Source organism: Engystomops pustulosus, chromosome 11 (assembly GCF_040894005.1).
Source record: "Engystomops pustulosus chromosome 11, aEngPut4.maternal, whole genome shotgun sequence".
Taxonomy (NCBI): Eukaryota; Metazoa; Chordata; class Amphibia; order Anura; family Leptodactylidae; genus Engystomops; species Engystomops pustulosus.
This window is the reverse complement of record NC_092421.1, coordinates 59,466,848-59,490,387: the sequence shown is the minus strand read 5'-3', so window position 1 is coordinate 59,490,387 and position 23,540 is coordinate 59,466,848. Positions and strand designations below refer to the sequence as shown.

At 41.6% G+C, this 23,540-nt stretch overlaps 1 protein-coding gene across 1 annotated transcript; it reads left to right on the top strand.

Annotated features, from left to right (window-relative positions):
• Window positions 1-6,067: 6,067 nt before the first annotated feature.
• On the top strand, window positions 6,068-9,634 carry CYP26A1 (cytochrome P450 family 26 subfamily A member 1). The gene is made up of 7 exons (XM_072130056.1): window positions 6,068-6,320; window positions 6,671-6,895; window positions 7,293-7,577; window positions 7,683-7,829; window positions 7,934-8,068; window positions 8,172-8,327; window positions 9,015-9,634. Exons 1-7 carry the CDS (start codon window positions 6,132-6,134, stop codon window positions 9,354-9,356), a joined length of 1,479 nt encoding a protein of 492 aa, XP_071986157.1. The 5' UTR covers window positions 6,068-6,131; the 3' UTR covers window positions 9,357-9,634.
• Window positions 9,635-23,540: the final 13,906 nt, after the last annotated feature.

Here is a 23,540-nt window from a genome sequence, read left to right as displayed (position 1 = left end):
ACGTCAGATGTATAAGGCAGCTGCTTATCAATGTTCTTCTCCAATGAAATAACATAAGCCAAGAGCTAGTCCTCCTACTCACCCAAACACAACGCATGCTTGGCTAAATCGAGCATGTATGTGTTCGGCGAAGTTTGGAGGATCAGCTGTAGTCGTATATTTCAATGCTGAACGTTGATAAGTTGCTGCTTCATAGATCTGACGTCACTTATTAACAGAAGACAAAAGCAAACAAAAACTTTCATGTATTTTCTGATATAAGCATAGATAAAGACCGTGTTCAAATTACATTTAGAAACGTGATACAAGTGCAGTGGGGAAGAGTTTCAATGCAACGCGCTTTGACCTAAACCAGTGGTTCTCAACCTGTGGGTCGCGACCCCGGCGGGGGTCGAACGATCAAAACACAGGGGTCGCCTAAAGCCATCGGAGCCACGATTTTATTGCATTTTTTGGCACGAATACAATATTCTTGTACATGGTTTGGGGTCACCGCAATATGAGGAACTGTATTGCGGGGTCACAGCATTAGAAAGGTTGAGAACCACTGACCTAAACGCTTGCGATCGGGAACAAGCGACAAGTATTTCGCTATTAAACAAAACACAGGTTACTTGTTCCTAATCGCACGCGCTCAGGTTTCAACAAATCTGCAATACTTTCCAAATGGGCTTGAAGTTTCTATACGCAATTCCAATGTATCGTGTGAACGTAACCTGAGTGGTTGCAATGGGCAAAGGAATGGGCATATTAAATTCTACATGCCCAATCCAGATAACGCTGTAGGAGAGTTGGGAGACCCACATACTATAACACGTAGTCTGCTGTTCTCTTCTAAATTAGCAGGTTTAGCTTTGTCTTGTCTCAATACTGTAAAAAAACTAAGTGACAACCCTGGCCGAATGGGTAACAGTAGCTTATTCATATCTAAAACACATTTTTAACCCAAATTTTAACAATTCTAGTATTGTTGAAAATATTCGGATTAAATTTTACTCCTGTATTCGTCGTACTTCCATTTACATGTTACACATTTGTTTCCAATAAAAATAATCCCGGCACCTGACAACCTTTATTCGGCCTCTTCCCAGGAAACCAGCATCCGAGCAGGTTATTAGTGAACCCATTGAATGGGAGAATAGTAACAACAACTGGACTTGTATCTAGAGAGGGGAAAAGTTTGTTTTGCCAAAACATGACCTTTGTGGCTAGTGCAGGGCCCAGTGACCAGTATCATTATCCCACTGATGAATTTTAATTGCACATTCAGAATCCCCCTGGATACATTGTTCCTGATGTTTTCACCTACATGTATGGAAATGACAATAATCCCACCTGGAGTCAGGTGTGAGGGGCACATTTCCACAACAATGCCCAGCGTAGCACACCCAGGTACGGTAACACAGGTCGGTATTAAATTACTTCATTCATTAGAACACAGCAGAAGGTCTGAATTCCAAATTGCTGCCACTGAGATACATATGGCTTATTCTTACACCCTGCAGGGTAAGCAGCATGGAGCTGGATTCCTAAGCACAGTCCTATTACAGGGGTCATTTTAGGGTAATCAAATTCCCATCAATAAACATTATATCTCTGCTGACGTAAGGGTGTAAGGAATACATATGAACCTGGCCTGATGGTAATATTAGAGACTGTACCCCAGGGCCTTGTAGTGAGCATCTTATGAGAAGGCTACAGATGCAATGTCGACCATTCATCCGGTTTAGATGAAAGACCAGAGAGAAAAGTGGCATGAAGGGTCAATGAGCAAGGATGAAATTCCTTCACAGCTCAGGAATCTGTGTTTAGTGCCAAACATCCCATAACAGTGATATATACATATCTAGGAGACATAGAGAAATCATTTGTTGTCAACTAAGATGTTATACCCACCGAATGGCCTTCACCCATGAAATCCTCGTACATTTGTTCCTGCTTTCAATATACAAGTACACAAGAGCCATTTCAGGACCTTTCAATGTCCTCCAAAGGTCCTGAAACCACAGATTAAAAGCAGGAAGGAGGGATGGATCCTCCATTCACCAAGAAGCCGATTTGAGTACCATATGTAGGAAGTGAATTTCCGACTTGTATGGGCTATAATATTAATCCAGCCCAGGATCCATGGACGAATTAATCTACCCATGTGTACAAAAATTATATAAGTCAATATATTATATATGAATGGTTTATATTTGTTATCCTGCAATCTAACTGCTTGACTGCAGTCCCTGCAGGGAATATGTGGTAGTCTAATACCCCCATTGGTCCAGGCTTTTGTTACTGATCCAATTGCAAAACAGGGGTGTGTCTCAGACTACCTAAGATCAGACATGGCTATAGATCACAGCTCTCTCAAAATTGAGCCTGGCTTAAAAATCAGTCTGAGGATGTGCTCTATAGTAAGGGATTGCTATAATACATCAGTCTTGTAGCTTATTTCAAAAGTTTAAGAAAGTTCCCTGCAAACCCGAGCGCCAAATCATACCATTTTGATCCAAGTTCGGTCTGATTTCAGTCCTAGTGCTGCCCGACCGTCCATTTTTTTTTATAGTTCTAGGGCAGTGATGGCGAACCTATGGCACTGGTGCCAGAGGTGGCACTCAGAGCCCTTTCTGTGGGCACTCAGGCCATCACCAAAGATGACTCCAGGTATCTTCCTGCAGTCCCAGACAGCCCAGGACTTGCTGTGCACAGATCTATTTTAAAGTGACAGCTCTACCTGGGACTATTTTCTGCTTTATTGGTGTCCTCAGGGGCTGGTATCAATGAAAACTGTGACAGAGAAGGGAGTATAAATCACAAATTACATTTCTGTGTTGGCACTTTGCGATAAATAAGTGGGTCTTTGTTGTAGTTTGGGCACTCGGCCTCTAAAAGGTTTGCCATCACTGTTCTAGGGTCATCCGAGTTGTGTCAGATTCTTGGATCTCCGAGTGACTTCCTCGAAGCACATGTGAGGAAAACTGACCGCACTAGTACGACATCTCAGGGCCATCCATTTTTTTTTTTTCAATTCATTGAGCAAGTTTTCTCTGATAGGTTTGGATCATCGGAGAGTGAAAAACATCCGAGGTGTGCGATATATAAATCAGTTCTGTCCGGGTCATGTCCGATGCAGGTTCAGGCGGCACTTGTTTGAGAAAATCCTGAGCATGCGACCTTACATGGTCACTTATCAGAAGGGTCATTCTAGCAAACCTGATCATATGAGTCACACCATACACCCTTCATTATTGATAATATATTGCTAGTATTCATACACCCGCTCTCTGTGATGTTCCACGCTACATTCAGGACTCCTCCGGCAATGACATTGATTGACGTTGTCGTTGCAATGATCATTGTTGAGTTCCACGTGATCTATGTTTGGCATTATGGGTGATGATGATATAATGCGTTGCAGGGTGATTTCCAGGGGTGATGCACTTTCTTTTCCCGGCTCCTACGATCATCTGATGTCCCCATAGGACATAGCATTACAGTGGAGGATGTGATCTATTTGTGGGAGGCAATAGCTGGGTGTTTACCTATTAATATAACCTTGCTTTCCCTGCTGACCTGAGTTTGAACCAGCGATTAGCCCTGCATCATAAGTTTAAGAACTTGCTCCTCTTCCTTGCTTATTCCTCTCAGGACCCTGAACGTAAATACAATCTGAGAACAGGGGTGAACTGCAGGCCAGGCTAATGGTATAACATAGGAGGAATGTCTCTGGCTGTACACAGTGTTTGATGTTCCACATCTAAGCACCTCATTATGCTCCATAAGCTCCTGCAATCAGCCCAAATCCTGCCCCAGTCCTAGGACTGTCAATCAATATCTCCATAGAACTTTATAGTTATTGTTATGGTCTGTTCCGGAAATAATATTCGTCAAATAAAGAGGGTACTAAATACCCTGACAGCAGCGATACCTCAATATTGGTGGCTCCATCAAAAGTTCAGACAAGATATTGGACATGGGGGTCAAACACTGGCATAAAACTGGCCAGGGACGGGAAGAGTTGCCCTCGGTCTGATCCGAGCAGAACACAAGACAGGGAAGGAAGGATACGTTGTTTGAAAAGAGTCCGTGTTAGGCTAGAAATACAGATAGCTGTTATGATACAATTTTGATACAATTTTTTTTGATACAATGAGATTACCAGATATCGACAACTGCTAATTTATCATCAGGTCTGACCAGACCAACATGTGCACAGGACACAGAACTGTTACTTTTCATATAAAGGATTTTCCTCTTATTTGCCTGGGGATTGGAGGGAATTTTTGACCCTTCAGGTACCAAGGTGCAGCCTCCTCACCCTATAAAGCTATGAATTGGCAATTTTGAAGGTTCATAGAGCACAAGTAGTAGGGTCAAGCCTTCCGTGCACACCGGATGAGCCAATGCTTGTTCTACATCCAGTTAAAAACATAAATAAATATGTTGTACTGACCTTTATAAGTCATTGTATTGCATAGGAGTGTCATGGCCATCAGCACTGCACTCTGTCATTCATTCAATCTTGCACTCCTCGCCATTAAAGATACCAGATTATGACAAGAAGTTGCAGAAAAAGTTCCAAAATTTCTTTGCTTTCTGCAAAGGTAAGATCGAATTGAAAGATGAATCTTGATGTGTTGTAATTTTATGCCATGGATTTGTCTATAGGTTTTTTTTAACACTTTTTAAAAACTTTTTTTCAGATTTTGTAGTGGATTTGCTGTGGACAAATCCATGGCATGAATAGAACCTCATTTTTATCAGATCTTTCGTGCTTTTCCCCCAGATTTGAAGTAGCAAAAATTCCATGGAAAATGTCTATTAATATGCGTTTGCATATGTTGTTTTGCGGATAAATCCATAGCATGAATGTTCACTACGGAGGAATTCATCTACAGGCCGAGGGCATTGGTGGATGCAGAACAACTGGCACATAATCTGCTGTAATATACGGTAGCAGGATTGTGGAAAGGCTTTGTTGATAATCAACTAATTTTGGATGTTTTCAAGGAAACAAATTACCGAATTTCCCTGATATGAATTTGAACTCTCAATTGTCCCTAGACTAATGGTGTTCAAAAGAAATATTTTTTTATCAAATCATTCAGAAGTAACTTTGACCTTATAGTGGGTAGCAATCCCAGCTATAGGATCAAGTCTTGTATCAGCAAAACTTGTCACTGTTACGTCCTCTGAGGTCATAAAATTCGGGCCATCTGTAAACTTTTTTTTGTCCATGTGCTGTTTTTTTTTTTTTGTGGCCGTCACACTAATCACATTAATTTCGCTGGACCCATAAACATGAAAATGTGGATTTAGTAGAAAACTCAGAACAGGTCCTATTCCTGCCCATGTTTGCAGGCTATCCCTTCCCACAGAAGTCTCCGAAAACGTGAAAAATATGGATGACACATGGCAGTCATCCTCATGTAGTACAAATTTGTGGATCAGTTGCTAATTAACACAATCATATGACTCTTCGAGGGTTTGGAACAAGCCAGTCATCGACCTTCTATAACAGAAATCACTTTCGATGAAAGGGCAAGCGTCCCTATTAGAAGTGACCAATCATTATGGAAAGTAATTGTCCGGCTCATTAGAGAAGGCATGGAATAATACAGCAAATTGGTAATCGCTTATTGGCAATTGCTTTAGGTGAACAGATATCTTCATTCATTGACCAGTTTCCGGGGAAATTGATTTAACCTCAGCACTACTACATCTCTATATAGGGGGAAGCCCCGTGCCTCTCTCTCTTTCTATGGGGATTAAGCCTCAGTCCAGGATGCATTAGAAAAAGTAAATAGCACACACCCTTCTATTAAATGGACCATTGACTTGCATAGCTCTAAGGGTCTGGACATTGTGCTGGGGGAATTAACACCTTTTCAAAGCAAAAGCTGCTGATTGTGTGAAGCTCTGGAGGTGGGAAGAGGATCCAAATGGTTAAAGATTTTGGGCAGCCTTGTCCCTGGGGGAGGAGTCCTGCACTGATGCTACAATCTGCAATTAAAGATGAACTTTGTGTGAACTAATTTATCTGAGCAAGGTAAGAAAAAAAAAAAAGGGGGCAGACCTGGAGCTACTATATAAGGGCGACACTGGGGGCTGAGAGCTCTATGAAGGGGAGACACTAAGCCATGGAGCTGTACACCCTGGTCACAAGTGCTCTGTGCACCCTGGTGCTGCCAGTCCTGCTGCTACTCACTGCCACCAAGTTATGGGAACTCTACTGCTACAGCTGCAGGGACTCTGCTTGCCAGTACCCCCTGCCCCCTGGCACTATGGGGATGCCCTTCTTTGGAGAGACCCTGCAGATGGTGCTACAGGTAAGTGCACCTACAGTGTCATGCTGTGCGCCTACAGTGCCGGGTGCTCTCCACCTCTTCTGTGGATGTGCACCTACAGTGTCATGCTCTGCACCCATCTGTGGATATGCACCTACAGTGTCATGCTCTGCACCCATCAGTGGATGTGCATCTACAGTGTCGGGTGCTCTGCACCTATCTGTGGATGCGCACCTACAGTGTCGGGTGCTCTCCACCTTATCTGTGGATGTGCACCTTCGGTGTCGGGTGCTCTCACCATCAATGATGTGCACCTGCGCGGCGATAGGTTCCGTCCAGATGCAAGCGGATCCAGTGCTTCACTTCACTGATTTTAACCCTTCCTTTTGCAGAGACGCAAATTCCTGCAGCTGAAGCGCAGAAAGTACGGACACATCTACAAAACGCATCTGTTCGGGACCCCGACCGTGCGCATCATGGGCGCCGAGAACGTGCGTCAGATCCTCCTCGGGGAGCACAAGCTGGTGTCCGTGCACTGGCCGGCTTCTGTCCGTACTATCCTGGGAAGCGACTGCCTCTCCAACCTGCACGACAGCCAGCACAAGCACATGAAGAAGGTGAGCGCACTTTCCCTTGCGTTTTCAATGCGTAAAGGCGCGTGTGAATACAGCTGTGGTGATTCTGATGTGGGTCTATTTCTGTGTGTGTGGGGCAGCAGCGCCATCCTTTGTCCACTCTGAGATCTGCAAGTAACCTGTTGCTCTTGGGTCAACATGTTAATTGTGATAGGGTGTAAGTGAGTATTAATGGAGTCATAGTGCTGCTCTCTGGGTGGTTCTGATTAATCCATTTACTGCATTAGGCTTGGGACAGGGAGGGGGGCACTAATCCCTTCCCCAGGAGGGGGTCACTTAGTTATGCAGCAACCTTTTCACCTCTTATTAATTAAATCCCATTAACCTAGTGTAAGGTTATCATATGGACCTCTAACCATAGTCCCCTCTCCTGTCTTAGGTCATTATGCAAGCCTTCTCCAGGGAAGCTTTGGAGAACTATGTGCCAGTCATGGAGGAGGAGATGCGCAATGCCATTCACCTGTGGATGCAGAATGACTCCTGCGTGTTGGTCTACCCTGCCGTCAAGCGCCTCATGTTCCGTATAGCCATGAGACTACTTCTAGGATTCGAGCCTGACCAGATGGACCCGGCACACGAACAACCTCTGGTGGAAGCTTTCGAGGAAATGATCCGAAATCTCTTCTCCCTTCCCATTGATGTCCCATTTAGTGGTCTCTATAAGGTAAGGACTGATCTCGCATCATCAATTATTATATGACCTGGTAATCTACACACGTCTCTGTCTTGAGAGTGCTTCTCTAAATTTTTTTAATGTTTTTGTATTAAGGGTCTAAGGGCAAGAAACATAATTCATGCTAAAATTGAAGAAAACATCAAGGAAAAGTTGCAGAATGAACCAGAAGGTCATTGTAAAGACGCCTTACAGTTGCTGATTGACCATAGCCGGAAGTCTGGAGAACCTGTGAACCTGCAGGTATGTACCTCCTGAGATTGCTTGCCCTGTCTATAGCTTTAGCACAGTCTTTTGATAGGACCACAAGAGTTCATCCTTCTAAAATGCTATCATTGCTTCCTTAGGCTTTGAAGGAATCTGCTACCGAGCTCCTGTTTGGTGGTCATGGGACCACAGCCAGTGCTGCCACATCTCTTATAACGTTTCTTGGACTTCACAAGGAGGTTGTGCAGAAGGTCCGTCAAGAACTTGATGCAAAGGTAAGACGTTTGTGAAAATTGTTCCCTTGCCCTTGTGGTCCCTGTATGAAAATGGATTGGTGACTTGATGAACTTTCCACTAACAATTTTTCTTTCATTTTAGGGTCTCTTATCTAATAATCCTGAAGAAAAGAAAGCTCTAACCCTGGATGTATTACAACAACTTACATACACAAGCTGTGTCTTAAAGGAGACCCTTCGCCTCAGCCCACCCGTTCCTGGTGGATTTCGGGTTGCTTTGAAGACATTTGTCTTAAATGTAAGTCTTCTCTTCATAAGACTGTGAATTGGGTGAACACAAATGTTTTTGTAGACCTGTAGGACCTCGGTGGGGTTACTTCAAACTTCTTTCAACTGTTTATGTGAACTTTATTCAAGTCTAAATTTATAGTGTCCAAACTTTTTACATGTAAAGTTCTGTAGTGGGGTCAATCGAGACTTTTAGTATCAGCATTTCAAAAGTTAACACTTAACCCATCGGATAGCCAGCTCGAAAGAAGCAACTTGGCTAGGAAGTCCGAAATGCTTGATGCAACCTCCTATGAATTGAGAGGGCATGTGTCTCCTGCCCGCATACTTGTTTCTTTTGACAGACCTACAAAGGGGAGCTGAATTTATTTGAGGTTTAGTATTTACTACTGCTATTGTAGGAGGTGACTGTTGGCTTTATTTTATTGTATGCTCTCCTGAATGTAGAGTGGCGTAGTCTTTGATCTAACCCTGGTAAGTTCACAAGGTCCTTTACAGCAGTGAACTAAACATCTGACAACTTGCAGGCAATTTCATGCTTGTCAATTGGCTCATGGTGACCCTAATTGCAGACCTCTTTTACGGTTTTATAGCATCCTGTAAGACTGGCCAGTGCTGCATGTCACACCTATATAGTGTTATTACCTGCGTTACCTTGCCTTGGTATTTATGCATCTCTTTTCTTCTTTCTTTCAAGGGCTATCAGATTCCAAAGGGCTGGAATGTCATATACAGCATTGCCGACACTCATGACGTTGCTGAGATTTTCCCCAACAAAGATGAGTTCAACCCAGACCGTTTTCTAACTCCGTTCCCCGAAGACTCCTCCCGATTCAGTTTCATTCCATTCGGTGGTGGCGTGAGAAGCTGCGTGGGCAAAGAGTTTGCCAAGATCCTCCTAAAGATTTTTATTGTTGAGCTGTGCCGTAGCTGTGACTGGGATCTTCTAAATGGGCCACCGACCATGAAGACTGGTCCCATCGTCTATCCAGTGGACAATCTTCCCACACAATTCAAACCGTTTAAGAGCACAGTTTAAGAACCCGATCCTCCTTGTAAAGACATAAAATTATATATAGCATCTTAATGTACATAGCTGCTTTTATAAATTCACTTATTTTATATTTAATTTGTACAGTTCTATAGTTATTTATATTGTGTCCGTAAACTTTTGAGCACTCAGAATGGGCACCTGCCCGTCATATGTAGATACATACATTGTATTAAAGCCCTCCTGCATTTATCATTGGGCAACATTGTACATTTCTGTATATAAGAATTCCATGTGTTACAATAAAGCCTTGATCTTAAAGTGGATGTAAAGTTCTGTATGTTTCCCTTACTTTTCTGAATATCTGACGTTTCTCCCCCCCACTACACACATGACCCAACCATGTCCCTTGAGTTCTTCTCTGTAAATATTAATTTCCATTTTAAACTAAGAAACTTCTTGAGCGTCCTCTTACTTCATAAGGGGGCAAACAACTCTCACAATGAGGATGACCACCCAAAAGCGGTGGCAAATGACCTCCAATGATTACTGTGTTAAAAGTTCAAATAAATCCATTGCATCCAAACTAAACTTCATATCTTACTGTTTATATTTACTCATAATCCCAAAATGAATTAACTGAAATAATTCCGGGGAGGAAAATGACTTATCTGCATCAACATGGCCTAAGCCTGACATGACTGATAAAATGGCCTTGTCCTGACCTGCTGAACCTTTGTTAACCTTCGTGAAAGCTTAGTCCTGTCACTCCTATCTCTATGAGCACATCTCCCAGTGAAGGCTAGACATTAACCTCACTAGTTAAACTTGCTCGTAGCCTTTTGTTTTTTTTCACACTCGCTCTTATGGTCCTGACTGTATCCATAAAAAGCTTCAATCTACTTTATGCCAGCATAACATTTCCCAAATACAAAGTATAAAGTTGATAATGAAAAAGTAACCTACTTGCCTAGAACTTGATTGCATCATCTAGACCTTCACCGAGACAAGACTGGATTCTAGAACCTCTTTTTCTATACACTTGTTATAGTCCACAGTTCTAAAAAGTTGCACTTTGGTAACAAAATTTAGACCAGTTGTCTTCCACTGTAGAAGACACAAAAGGAAAGTTTTTCAATGCACATCATTTCTGATAGACCCTTAGAAGTAGGATGACATACCTTAGGCTTGCTCCCTTCTGTGTTAGGAGTTCTAGATTACCAGAACCCACACACAATGGACACTATTGCCACTAAGAGGACCCAAGTGGGTTTTAGTTGAGTTGGACTATGCTGTCAAATGCAATGGAAACACTGGTGCAGAAATGCGCATAGCAAAAGGGGAAGGAACTTGTCCTGACTGCAGATGCTTTTAGACCTATATGCTTGCGGTAGGGAACAAGTAACACATGTTTTGCCATATACAATGCAAAACATGTGTTGCTCATTCCTAATTACAAAACGCTTCTGCTATTGGGACAACCACCTCCCCACTGTGCTTCTAAATGCAGCGCAGTCTCAGATGAGTAGACCACAATTATGTAATTATATGTGTGCACTAAACTTTTATGACTTTGTATAGAATCTTTTTATTAAGGGTTTCTTTGTTGCATTTTCTGTTTTTTTTTTTCATTGATATATTCCATATCTAAAACTGTTCCAGTTAACACATCAATGAGGATTGTGTACGACAGCTTCACCCACTTAACCATTTGATGAATTTTCTCTACTAGCCTCTGATTGGCTGCTCGGACTGTTGCACCTTTGTCCTTTAAGCCAGTTTTTCATAAGTGTCACCCTATGTGCACTGGCTTGGGGTCTGCAGAAATGGGCGCTCTGTTTTAGATTAATCCCCCTTTTCATCACACTCGTTTACAAATGAAGCTCCGGGTTCACAGAGGAGGTGGCGGCTGACATTATTAATTTGAAAGTGATGTTGTCGGCCAGTGATCAGTCAGTACAGCTGGACACATGAGGCTGACCTCTGTGTAAAAGTGATCCGTCAAATGTTGAGGAAACCACAGAATGTGATTCATGAATTGAGGTGCCCTCGGTTACATGTGATATATCCCACATCAAAGCAGCATGTCCCTATCCTCCATCTCTTTGTGTGATCTGGGGATGTGGTTAATAAGTGCACAATTGCTTAAAAATAAAGGATCGATTCTTTTTCTTTGCCATAGAAAGTTATGCACTTATACTTTTATATATTGTTCTATATCACAGTGAGAATATTATTATAATGATACGGCACCTAGACCTTGCAATAACCCCCTAGTAAAAACCTTCTGTAGTGCTAAGGTCAGGTTCTCATTTGGGGTTATATATATATATTTTTTAATAAACATTAAATACCTATTTTTTTTTTACCAATTTTATGTATTTTAGAGAGAAAGTTCTAAATGAAAATACATTTTCTTACAATGATCCATAATAAAGAACCCATGTAGCTGTTATGTATCTATGCTTTGGATTTCATGCCAAAAATCAATCAATCGCAGTTTAATTGCCAACAGAAATATGGCCATTCTTATTGGATCTCGTGGGACACTGCGGTGCTAAGCGTCCGTATGGCGGCACATGTAGTGCATCAGTGCTTATGAAACAATAAAGCATCTTAGTGATCTGCTGTGGATTAATTAGATTGGACTATCCAATGAATTCTTCTTCGTATTCAATCTATAAGTTGCTGTCAGTGAATAGAAACTGTGCTATTAGTGTCTGCCACAAATTACTATAACCACTATAGACAATCCTCCTTGACCTAAACTTCTCAGAGTGCATATCTGTCCTGACAATGTGTTACAATGTATCAATGTAAATGAAATGCATTCCTCTAGAGCCTGGACCGTTCAATACACACCCGGAGAGTATAAAAGTTGTGAATCCCTCTGCTTTTTGTGACATTTGTAACAATGTAAACAAGTAATTCATTGACTGCAACCAGAGGTCATATGTATCGCATGGAAATGAAGTATAGTAGAAACTAATTTTCTTGGTTTTACATGGATAAAATTAGATAATTTTCTGTTGGCTGGATATCTGATCGTTAGGACACCTACTAATTAGCAGATCATCATAGTCACTAACTGTGTAGGACCACCAGAGAAAGGCCTTGCAGATCTCCTATAGAAGTCAGCAGAGCTGTGCCCAATGTCATTAGTGGGGAAAACCTTTTTATCGTTTATTCATGGCCAGAATTTCCACTTCTAGTCTATTAACACAGGCACTTTTCTGTATCGCAGCCCCCTACCCCACCCCCTGTCACTGGACAACATAAACTCATGATCAATGTCAATGAACTTTTCCTCTGATCACCATCCGCTGGCTTTCACCATCAGCCATTGCTTTGTAACACATGGGAAACCACAACAAGATTTGATCGCCTTCTTCGTTCCGTATCCAGCTATTTTCTTCTTGCTTTGGAAGCAACACATTGAATTTATTACAGAAGCGTGAAAGAATTTTTAAACTTTTGTCTCTCTGTCCCACTCATTGAACGGAACACTGTCCAGAGTAAATCAGTGTAATGGCTCTTGTTTGTTTACATTGTTAAACAAAGGTTTTATATTTTATAGGGTCCACTAAAAAGATTTAGGAAAGGCGGAGGTGCTTCAGGGTACTGGTTTATATTGGGTTTTGAAAGGGCCATTGCAGTAGCTGTAATCCAGACAGGAGGTAGGTCTTTCCATTAGTAACTTTTATGGCACCTGATCAGGACATAAAGATGACAACTATGAAAAAGACCCTTCCGTTTTATTGGACTGTAGTCATTTTTGAATGGCTATTATGTAATGCTATATTTCCCCTGGATATTATAGCCAATTGGCCATGGTTTGCTCTGTCAAAATCAAGGAGGGTGCTGATAAGCGCTGAAGCTCCTAAATATTCCTAAGCTCCTAAATCACTGAACTGCTTATTATGGTGTTCATACTGTTTTTGAGTAAATACATTGCCTCTGTGTGCCTTCAATTTTATATTCCATTCATAAAAGTGGGTAGGTAAGTAAAACACACTCCCTATTGTTAAAGGAAATCTACGATCAAAATCCACCATGATAAACCAGGGACACTTACCCATAGACCCAGGCACTGTAACTGTGGTAATATTCTTATATTTGTTATCAAAGGCTTCCTTCCTTTTTAAATTATGGTATTGAGCCAGAAGTACTCTGAGGGTGATACCAGAACCCTTCCATGTTGTAGCTTCACAGGCTGTTACACTGTCTACCACTCCCACTGAGATTTCAGCGGGCAGAGGGGAAGTAGCAACAGCTGAGGGAGTAGAGGGAGGGGAAGACATTGTAACAGCCTGTGAAACTACAGCAATGAGGGGCTCTGGTAATGGTCCACAGACCCTTTCTGACTTAAATATTGATTTTAGAAGGAAGGAGGCCATGGATACCAAATATAAGAAGATTACCACAGTCACAGTGCCTGTAGCTATGAGTAGTGTTCCTGGTTTATCAGGATGGGTTTTGATGGTATGAGGTAACGAAGCATGGTACTATAATGGAGGGCACAAGTACCCCTCCAGACATACATATGCCAATGTATGGAGCTGCAGACTTGCGTAGTCTGAGGCAGACTGTTTGCTTGGGACATGTTGCTTCGAAAATACTATAAAAAGTTGTTTTGTATCCCTAGATACACAGACCTAATTTGGTATTCTCCGATAATACAATTCGGAATGGATTATAGATAAGTCTTGCACAGAATCATGATGCACCACCAGAGTACTAGAAGATCCTCCAGTAGATCCAGTCTCTAAACAAATCCCGGACACTAAAGGATCCGGAGAAAACCACCCAATCTGGGAAATATCTACAATAGGTGGTTGACGGAGGATTATCTAGTGGACTTAAAGAGCCGCTGTCTGACACTGTGCAATGCCGCTTTCCATACTGCACCAGCTACACGACAGAAGTGAACAATGTGATGAAGCACACTGGCAGACAGCGGAGGAATTTAGTAGATGAATTTGTGCTTCTCATGTTGAAAAGAAACTAAATCTCACCCACAGTTTGGATTTTACTGGAAAGGAGTTTACAGCAACAAGTAAACTTTAACCTTGTGGGATCATAACACAGGTCTAATAGCCGGATTGGCTTCCTGCAAAGTCTCGCCTCCTACCATAACACATGAAACCCTCAAATCAGCAATCATCAGGTATCTCCGTCAACATCCACAATCACTGGCAATCAACCTGGCAGACTTCTGTTTTAAAGGACAACACACTCTAATATACCTGACTACAAAGCTAAACTTTTCGCCTTGGTGTCACACATGGGAAGGATTGGGCATGTTGAATTCTATTATGCTCATCCTATGTTGCTTTGGGAGATGCTGCCACAGTTGTACTGCACTTTCCCTTTAAAAGAGATATGCAAACTCAGCAGAATCAAGCATGCATGTGCGTATGAAAATTGGAAGCAAAAGTATGCGAACATTGTGCACAGGGATGGATGACGACTGCCATGGGCCCCGGCCTGTATGAATATTACAGCCCCTACAAGACTGGAATCACTTCCTACATATGGAACTAGAATCAGCTTCTTGGGGAATGGAGGATGGGGCACATTTACTAATGGTCCGCGTTTCTTGCGTTTTTTTCCATTTTGTGCCGCATTTAACTGGGGTTTTTTGCGCAATCGCGCGGATTTTCGTGCGACACAAATCGGGGACGTGGCCATCAGACAACCCGACTGATTCGGACTAAGTGCAGGATTTAACATTCAATATTGTGTTGCAAGACATGCACTCACATACACCAGGAAGAAGATGGTGAACTCCGGCAGACCTCAGTGGGGAAGCAACACACACGATCTAAGTGAATCGCAGCAGCTCTGAATCCTCGTCGGACAACGCACCTCGGGGTTCACGACGGGACGAGTAAGTAAATGTGCCCCAATGTGTCACTTCTGGCTGCTTTCAATATGCAGTTTCAGGACCCTTGGAGGACCATCAAAGGTCCTGAAATGGCTCTTGAGTACATGTGTACAAGGATTTCATGGGTGAAGGTCCTTCTGAGTATATAATTTGGTGGGTGGTTTGGGTGGCCATGGGTCCCCTAGAAGTCCAGGCTACCCCCCAAACCACATATATTATAATCCACTACTGTTGGTATATATTTACAAATCAGGCATAAATAAAATCATAGCATGCTTTACTTGACTTGGTTGCTCAACTTCATATCCACATAGACACTGGCCCAGATTTACTAACGCCCCTGCGCCAGTTTTCTGTCAGACTTTGCGCTTTCTTTCATGTGCAAACTGCTTGCACAGGTATTTAAGAAGTCCCCGAGATGCAATTGCGGCACACACAACACTTTTTGAAGGGAATGTTCCAGTGCTCAGTCGGACCTTGCGCCAAATTGATCATGCAAATCTGACAGAAGTGTGTTGCCCACCTTACATTAAAGGTGCACCAAAAAAAAAAATGTGTTAGGATCCATGCCCCATTCGCATATCTTAATTTGGAAATGTTCATATACCTACACTACCTACAAACGCTTTTGACTACCTTCTCTCTCTTTAAGCAGAGTCAGATTTGAGCAAAATTTTTTTAAAAGAAAAATTTTCAAAAGTTATCACCGTATGAGGTCTTTTATTTTTCAATACATTATAGTTTGAAAACGAAATCTCCAGACACGGGCAGAGGTATCCAGGTCTTCCATCGGCGTGTTATCTGCTGCTTCTCTATATACACTAGACCAAAGCTTGATGTTTACAGCGTCTGATTTGATTTAGATGTCTCGTAAAGATGTTTTTTTCCCCTGTGAGTTTTCTCTGCCTTTGTTATGTAATTCAGCTGATGAAAGGGAAAGCCCTCGTCTCTCTATGTTTTTGTCAGTGTCTGGCCAGGTACTATCAGCATATCTTTCACTGGGGCATAAAGCACAGTGTCAGGGGCGGCTCTTATCATGGAAGCATCAATAAAGGAAAAATCAGACAAGACGGCGATGATTTGTCTCTACAAAAGATGCAGTTACTTCTGCAAACAGACCAATGACTGCTTGGGACTAATTGTCCTGGAAAAGTCAGATTACAAGATTATTGCTCTGATTACAAGATTAACTGAGGACAGATTACATTTTTTTCTAATTTGTTGCTACTGATTACCGTAATTGTGGTTTTGGTTTTACTTACTATGATTTTTTTTTCACGCATTAAAAATTGTATGGTGAGGCTAGATTATCTAATGGATTAAATTCATAGCCAAACTTTTTGATTGACAGGTTTGTCTGCAGATTTATTAAAAAGGCGGGAATACAGGGAATGCCCGGGTTACTTATAAGATAGGTTCTGTAGGTTTGTTCTTAAGTTGAATTTGTATGTAAGTCAGAATTTTATATTTTATAATTGTCATTTTTTTGGTCTCTGTGACAAATTGATTTTTTGTCATAAGAACCAGGATTAACAATAAAACTAGTTGCAGACACATTTGAAAACTGTTACAGCTGATCATTGTAGCCTGGGACTAAAGTACAGTAAATTACCAACATCCAGAGGTCCATTTGTAACTAGGGGTCGTCTGTAAGTCGGGTATTCTTAAGTAGGGGAATGCCTGTCCCCTAATGATCGAAGACTTTAGATGAAAGAGACTTGGACATGGTGGGATTAAACATCCCTTGTCTTTCCCCCAGAAGATAGACTGCTACCAATGGCATCGACTTTTCTCCGCAATGAATGTTGAACCCAACACGCAAATAATTATTGGTTAACTGCTACATATTGGGGCTCATTTACTAAGGGTCACGCGTGCACTTTTGTCGAACTATGCATCATGCTAAAAAGGCTTGCACATGTATTTAAGAAGCGTCTGTGCTGGGATTTTGGCATACGCGACCCTTTAGTGACGCAGTGGCTTTGGGTTCCATGGGACACAAAGTAGGTGGCGTGCTGTCGGACAGTCCGACTGATTCGGACTGAGCGCGGGATTTCACTTTCAAATTGTGTCGCAAGGCCTAGCACTTAAATGCACAACTAAAAAGATGGTGAACTCTCTCGGGCTTAAGCGACACATTCATGATATTGGGTGCACAATCTTAGTGAATCGCTGCACGGTGGTAGTTGACAATGCCCTTTCTGTGAACTCCAGTGACCCTGTAAGTAAATGTGCCCCATTGTGTATAACAAGCCCAAAAATATCCATGCACATTAAATGATATCCAGGAATATTTTTTCCCAAGGAACAAGGAAATCAGGATTGGGCAATTGGATTTCAGAATGATCACATTCGTTCCCAGGGCCTTTTTACTGAAAAATCCTTAAAGGGAAATGGGACATCTTTGTCTTGCACTGTCAATGCTAGTATCATCGTATAGTATTATCTTGTAGATAAGTCTGAAATTGGGAGAAGGTAGGTGTGCACAAAACTCTTTTTTTTCTTGTAAATAAGGTTGCAATTAGTCCTTAGTAGGGAAAATTCCTTCTCGAACCCAAATATCAGAATACCTCCCTTAATCAAAGGACTTAGATTTCAACCTCTCTCTAAATAGACAGACATGGTTGGATTATAGGGAGAGCTTCCAGGGCACAAGCCCCGGGGCCGCCACCAGTGAGCAGGAGGAGGGGACCCCCGCCATCCTGCCTGTCTCAGCTCCTGATTTGTGATCAGCAATATCAGGGTCCTACGGCAACTGAGTTTTCCTCTCTGAAAACTTTTTTGCTCCAACCACCCTTAATCTGACCATATGGAAAGAGGCCAAAGGATATAGTATAGTGGTATAGTAAAAAATAGCCACAGTGATAAGATATATCTCATAAATTTCAAGTGTATTCCATCAAAGGCCATTTCATCCTCTAATGATAAGGATACACATGGGATGCCTCTGTATCAACCAAGTATTGTAGGTTATGGAGTTATCTAGTTAGGTCCTTTGCTTCTTGTCCTTGGGTGAACCCAATTGATCTTAACAAATAAGCCCTGAGGTCCCAGGCTCCATGCTAAAACCTAAGACCTACAGCTTTACTTTTACTGTGCTGCAGATATTTCCATAGTTGAGCTCTATACGCAGGTTTGCATATTTCATAAATACATTGCAGACCTTGGTTTTGGAAAGATCAGGGACTATAAAGCCATTACATATCTGCCTAGGTAAAACTATAGAGACAAGGGAAAATAGAAAAGTGCTGCCAGGTCATCTGGATAACACAAGGAGAGCTCCATGTATCGAATGTTATAGGTTAGTCATACTTACTGCACACCGGGCTACATGGGAGATGGATTTTGCAGGGTAGATGTTTATGTTGGAAGGTATTTAATATTCCAGTAACTGATCTGGAAACATCATTCTAGATAAATGCAATCCAAATAATCAGTGAAAAACGTTGGATTTTTTTTTCACGATGGTTGTCCATGGAAGATTGCTTGGTTCATATTACAAAGGGCCTTGAAGACCTGACAGCTGTAAACTGATTGGCGGTTATTAAAAATTGTGTGTATTACTTTTATCCTATACTAGTTTAAAAATGAGTTTGAATGATTTTTAATGTGTTTTATGGATTTTTAGCAGGTGCGATGGCATCTTGCATTCAGCAGCAATGTCACCATCCAGGACATCATGCCACCAGAAGCCAAGAACTTTAGATGTTTGACAAAAATTCAGTTGCATATTCATTTCTGTTTCTGACATCATATCTTTCTGGTCGACCTGACCCTTTTCGTTCTGACTCTTTTCTGATCCCTTCTATAATATTGACCCTTTCGGTTTGGACTTTTGACTCGTCTGTTGAGACTACTTGATCTGCAGGTTTGGACTACATTTCATGTTGCTGCAACAACATTCAGTCACTCAGTGACTACTCGGAGTACTCAGACTCTTGATCGTGGGACCTAGTCGAATCAAGAATTTTAGTGGAATAACCTATCAGGGGTATCATAAGGATGGGCCATCAATGTTAGACTGAGTTTGTTGAGTTCTGGTGGTTGGCTAAGAACTGTGGGCTTTTCATTGTTTACACTGGTCCATCTACCTGTGAACCATCAACTTAGAAGTTGCTGTGCAGCTCATTTCATCTTTATCCAATGCAGGTATGTTGAGAGCAGAATCCCACTAACCAAATATCCATGGAAAACGCTTCCACTGTGATCCTTGTAAACCAATCTAAGCCCAAACTCCCTTCTACTCCGTACTTTCGTTTAGTAAAATTCAGATCTGCCGTCAGCAGGAAAAGCATAGACAATTCAGATCTTTCATCTGATTATCCATTGTGGACTACCTTCCCATTCTACATCTACGGGGCTGGTGCCGTGCCCCCAGCAGGTGGTGGAGTCCTACTATTTTGAATGAGAAAAGGGAGTATAAATGGTATAATTTTTTTGGATTTTGGAACACTTACTCCATACAACACTAAAAATCTACAAATCTATTGATTTATTTCTTAACCTTTTGATTCACATTTCTACCATTTGTGCAGCCACTTTATATCACTTGCACTTGCCACTTTCGGGTTGGCGTTTGCAACTAATTCACATAATAGATTCTGCAGGAAACTATCACAACGAATTATTTTAGTGCAGGCTGGAATTTTAATAAACTAACAGGATATGAACTTACTTTAACATCCTGCCCTTGACATCCCCCTATGCCAGGACACCACATCACAAGTTTGGTTTTTAGAGGCGGTCACCATTTTTTTTAGCATGTACCTGTTCTGTGCTATGTAAATGACCGTATTCTACAGGAAGGAAGTTCTAGCTTATGAATGGAGAGGTTTTTGAGGTTGTTATCCAAAGGTCAAATGGAGGCTCAGTGCAAATGACCCCTTTTCCAGACAGGTTGGCTATAGTTTCCCCAGACTAATGTTCTACAAAGGGATGAATAAGTGTCAATTGCTCACAGCAAGTGTTATACTACATGGCTGTTAAGGCATAGGTATACGCCTAATTCCTGTCAATGGCAGGAAATCAAGTCTTCTGCAGATCTGAAAGAAGCCGTATTGTTGCATATGCTGTATACAAACATATACATTGCCTTTTTTTATTCTTAAAGAATATAGCTCAAGGGGCAAGACACCCATAGAAAATCAACGGGGGAAAAGGTCATTATTAAAAGAGCAGTGGATTAACCTGAAAGTAGAGTAATTGCATGGTGTGGATTGGAAAGCTGTACTCTAAGGGTACATAAAGTGCATAAAAAAGCTTTACCGCTGTTGTTTGATGTGCCCAACTCTGTCCTCCGGTCTGCCAAGGACATTTCAATATGCACTATGCAATTCTGTAGACACCTGATCCTTGTGCAGGTCAACGGTAAGAGCCAAAACGTTGTATAAAATCCAGCCTCGGCATTGTCTACTGCTATGCTAATGCCATTGATTTAGGTTTTAGTCTTGGATTGTTTAGTCTACTTTTGTCTATTGTTTATAGAAGTTGTATAGTACGGGTGAAAAAGATACAGGTTCATCAAGTTCAAGCTATTATAATAAGTCACAAAATCATTTGAGACAATAGCCAAGTCATCCTTTAATAATGCTGGCCATACATAGATATTCTTTCATTTACCCCCCTCTCCCTCACCCCCCAAAAAAACACAAAAAAACAAAACCAAACTGAATTTACTAAATTCCCTTAATCATAAAAAACATGTATCTCAATATGGCGGACTAAATGTTTGGATACAATAAATAAGATAAGATAATCCTTTATTAGTCCCACAGTGGGGAAATTCACAGCGTTACAGCAGCAGAGAGGGTACAGAGAGTGAAGTACAAACTATGACAACAATAATATTAGGGATAAATGAACAAAAAGAAAAAGGGGAATAAAAAGACAAAAAAGAGACACGCAATGATCGGCAGTTTGATGTTTAGTCTGTGGATGGGACTTGCAGGGACTGGTTAGGTGGGGGGCCCAGGTTACTTCTGTTTGGGCCTTGTTTGTTGAACAGCCTGATGGCAGCAGGGAGGAATGACTTACGATAACGCTCCCTCTCACACTTGGGGTGAAGCAGTCGGTCACTGAAGGTGCTCCCCAATGCCACCACAGGCTCATGCAAGGGATGGGAGCTATTCTCCATAACAGACTTCAACTTACACAGTGTCCTCCTCTCAGCTACCACCTGCACTGTGTCCAGAGGACCCCCCAGGACAGAACTTATATATAAATAGTGCAGCTTGGGGTGATCTGTTATGGGAACATTTGTGCCTAGTACCAGATGTTCTGCCAAAACGGACTGCATTGGACTGAATTTTTAGATGTGGGGCTAAAATCTAGGATGACGTAAAGCCTACATACAACCTTGTGTAGCACCTGATATGTGGTGTCATACAACTATAGTTTATAATGATCTTGTCACTGTATCTGGCCATCTATTTAAGATTATTACTGTTACCTAATCCCAACTTTGGTGGAACCAGTTGACCATCCAATTTATATGAAGTCCACCTGACTCCCCTAAGTAAGTCAATCAGAACACATGAACACTACCCTCAACAGAATGAAGGTCCGAGTATGGGAGTCAGGAGGGATATCTGTAGGCCGAAGCAGTGTTTATTTAAAGTGTATGGCTAGCTACATTTTTTGGGTCAGACTTTGAGACAACCACACTTCCTGTATTCTATATAAATGCCCATATTCCAGTTCCACAAATTGTTGAGAGAAGACCTTGTCGAAAGGTAGAAAGGTCAACCTTTCAACTTCAGAAGCTAATGGGAAGATGATGTCCTCCCTACTAGTTCCACACCCCATTAACAAGTGTTGCCTCCTTTAAATGCTCATTAAACCTTACTTGACTTTTTTTTCTCTTTTCCATTGGAAGCAATTTCCTTGCAAGCCAAGCAGGTTCATACTTTTTTCATATAAGGATGTGAAAACGACCTGTCTGAATAGGACCAAGGGGAAAAATTCACACACTTCCGTTTTCTTTGTTAGACTCTGGCACCTTTTCTGAAAAGATTTCAAGGCAACTTTTTGTATTCAACAAGACCCTGTACAGTGGTGGAGTGTGATTTCCTTAATAAAATCATTCAGCTTTTACCCAGGGAAAGAGAAACAAACCAATGGCCCACGCAACAGATAGAGAGCAAAGTATTTCATCTGCCACAAAAATGTGGACGTTGAGTTTTTCCATTCATATCCTAACTCCTTGGTGGAGTCTCAGCACTTTCCACATTGGGTGGGTGTTTAATTCATCTTGCTGATAAATTGAAACTAAAAAAAGCTCAGAGTAACGGGCGGGTGCAATCTGCGTAGTAGCGTTTAAGCATAAGGAAAATATGGTTCTAACTTGTCAGCATAACTGATGTGACAACTAGAGGTTTGATTGAGATTATTATGTTGTGCTTCTGCTAAGGTTTGATAATAACCAAGGAAAACTTGCTCTATTCTAGTATAAAGAACTAGAATCTAGTCCCCACATTGGCTTTTTCGTCATTCATTAATCCACGCTTATGACTAACTGCATATAAATTAGGGTCAACATTGATACTCACAATTTTACAATTTGTTGACATACAATTTTGACACTCTGTTGTTGAATAAGATGACAATGTAAAGCTCAAAATAGACATGTAAAATATGCACTAGAACTTCTACATATTATGTGTCATCCAAAATATCTGTTCCATCCTATCTCTATACATATATAGATGTAATGCTTGTAAATAAGGACAGCATTAGTCTTTGGTACTTTGGCCAACACTTTGACAAAGCCCAAATGGAAGTTGAAATCAAACTCAAACTTCAACTAAAAGGGGACTGCCTAGATACCTTGGGCTGCATTCACACAAATGTATGGGAGGACGTATATACAGCCAAAAATTTTGGGCTGGATATACACTCACCGGCCACTTTATTAGGTACACCTGTCCAACTGCTCGTTAACACTTAATTTCTAATCAGCCAATCACATGGCGGCAACTCAGTGCATTTAGGCATGTAGACATGGTCAAGACAATCTCCTGCAGTTCAAACCGAGCGTCAGTATGGGGAAGAAAGGTGATTTGTGGCCTTTGAACGTGGCATGGTTGTTGGTGCCAGAAGGGCTGGTCTGAGTATTTCAGAAACTGCTGATCTACTGGGATTTTCACGCACAACCATCTCTAGGGTTTACAGAGAATGGTCCGAAAAAGAAAAAACCTCCAGTGAGCGGCAGTTCTGTGGGCGGAAATGCCTTGTTGATGCCAGAGGTCAGAGGAGAATGGGCAGACTAGTTCGAGCTGATAGAAAGGCAACAGTGACTCAAATCGCCACCCGTTACAACCAAGGTAGGCAGAAGAGCATCTCTGAAT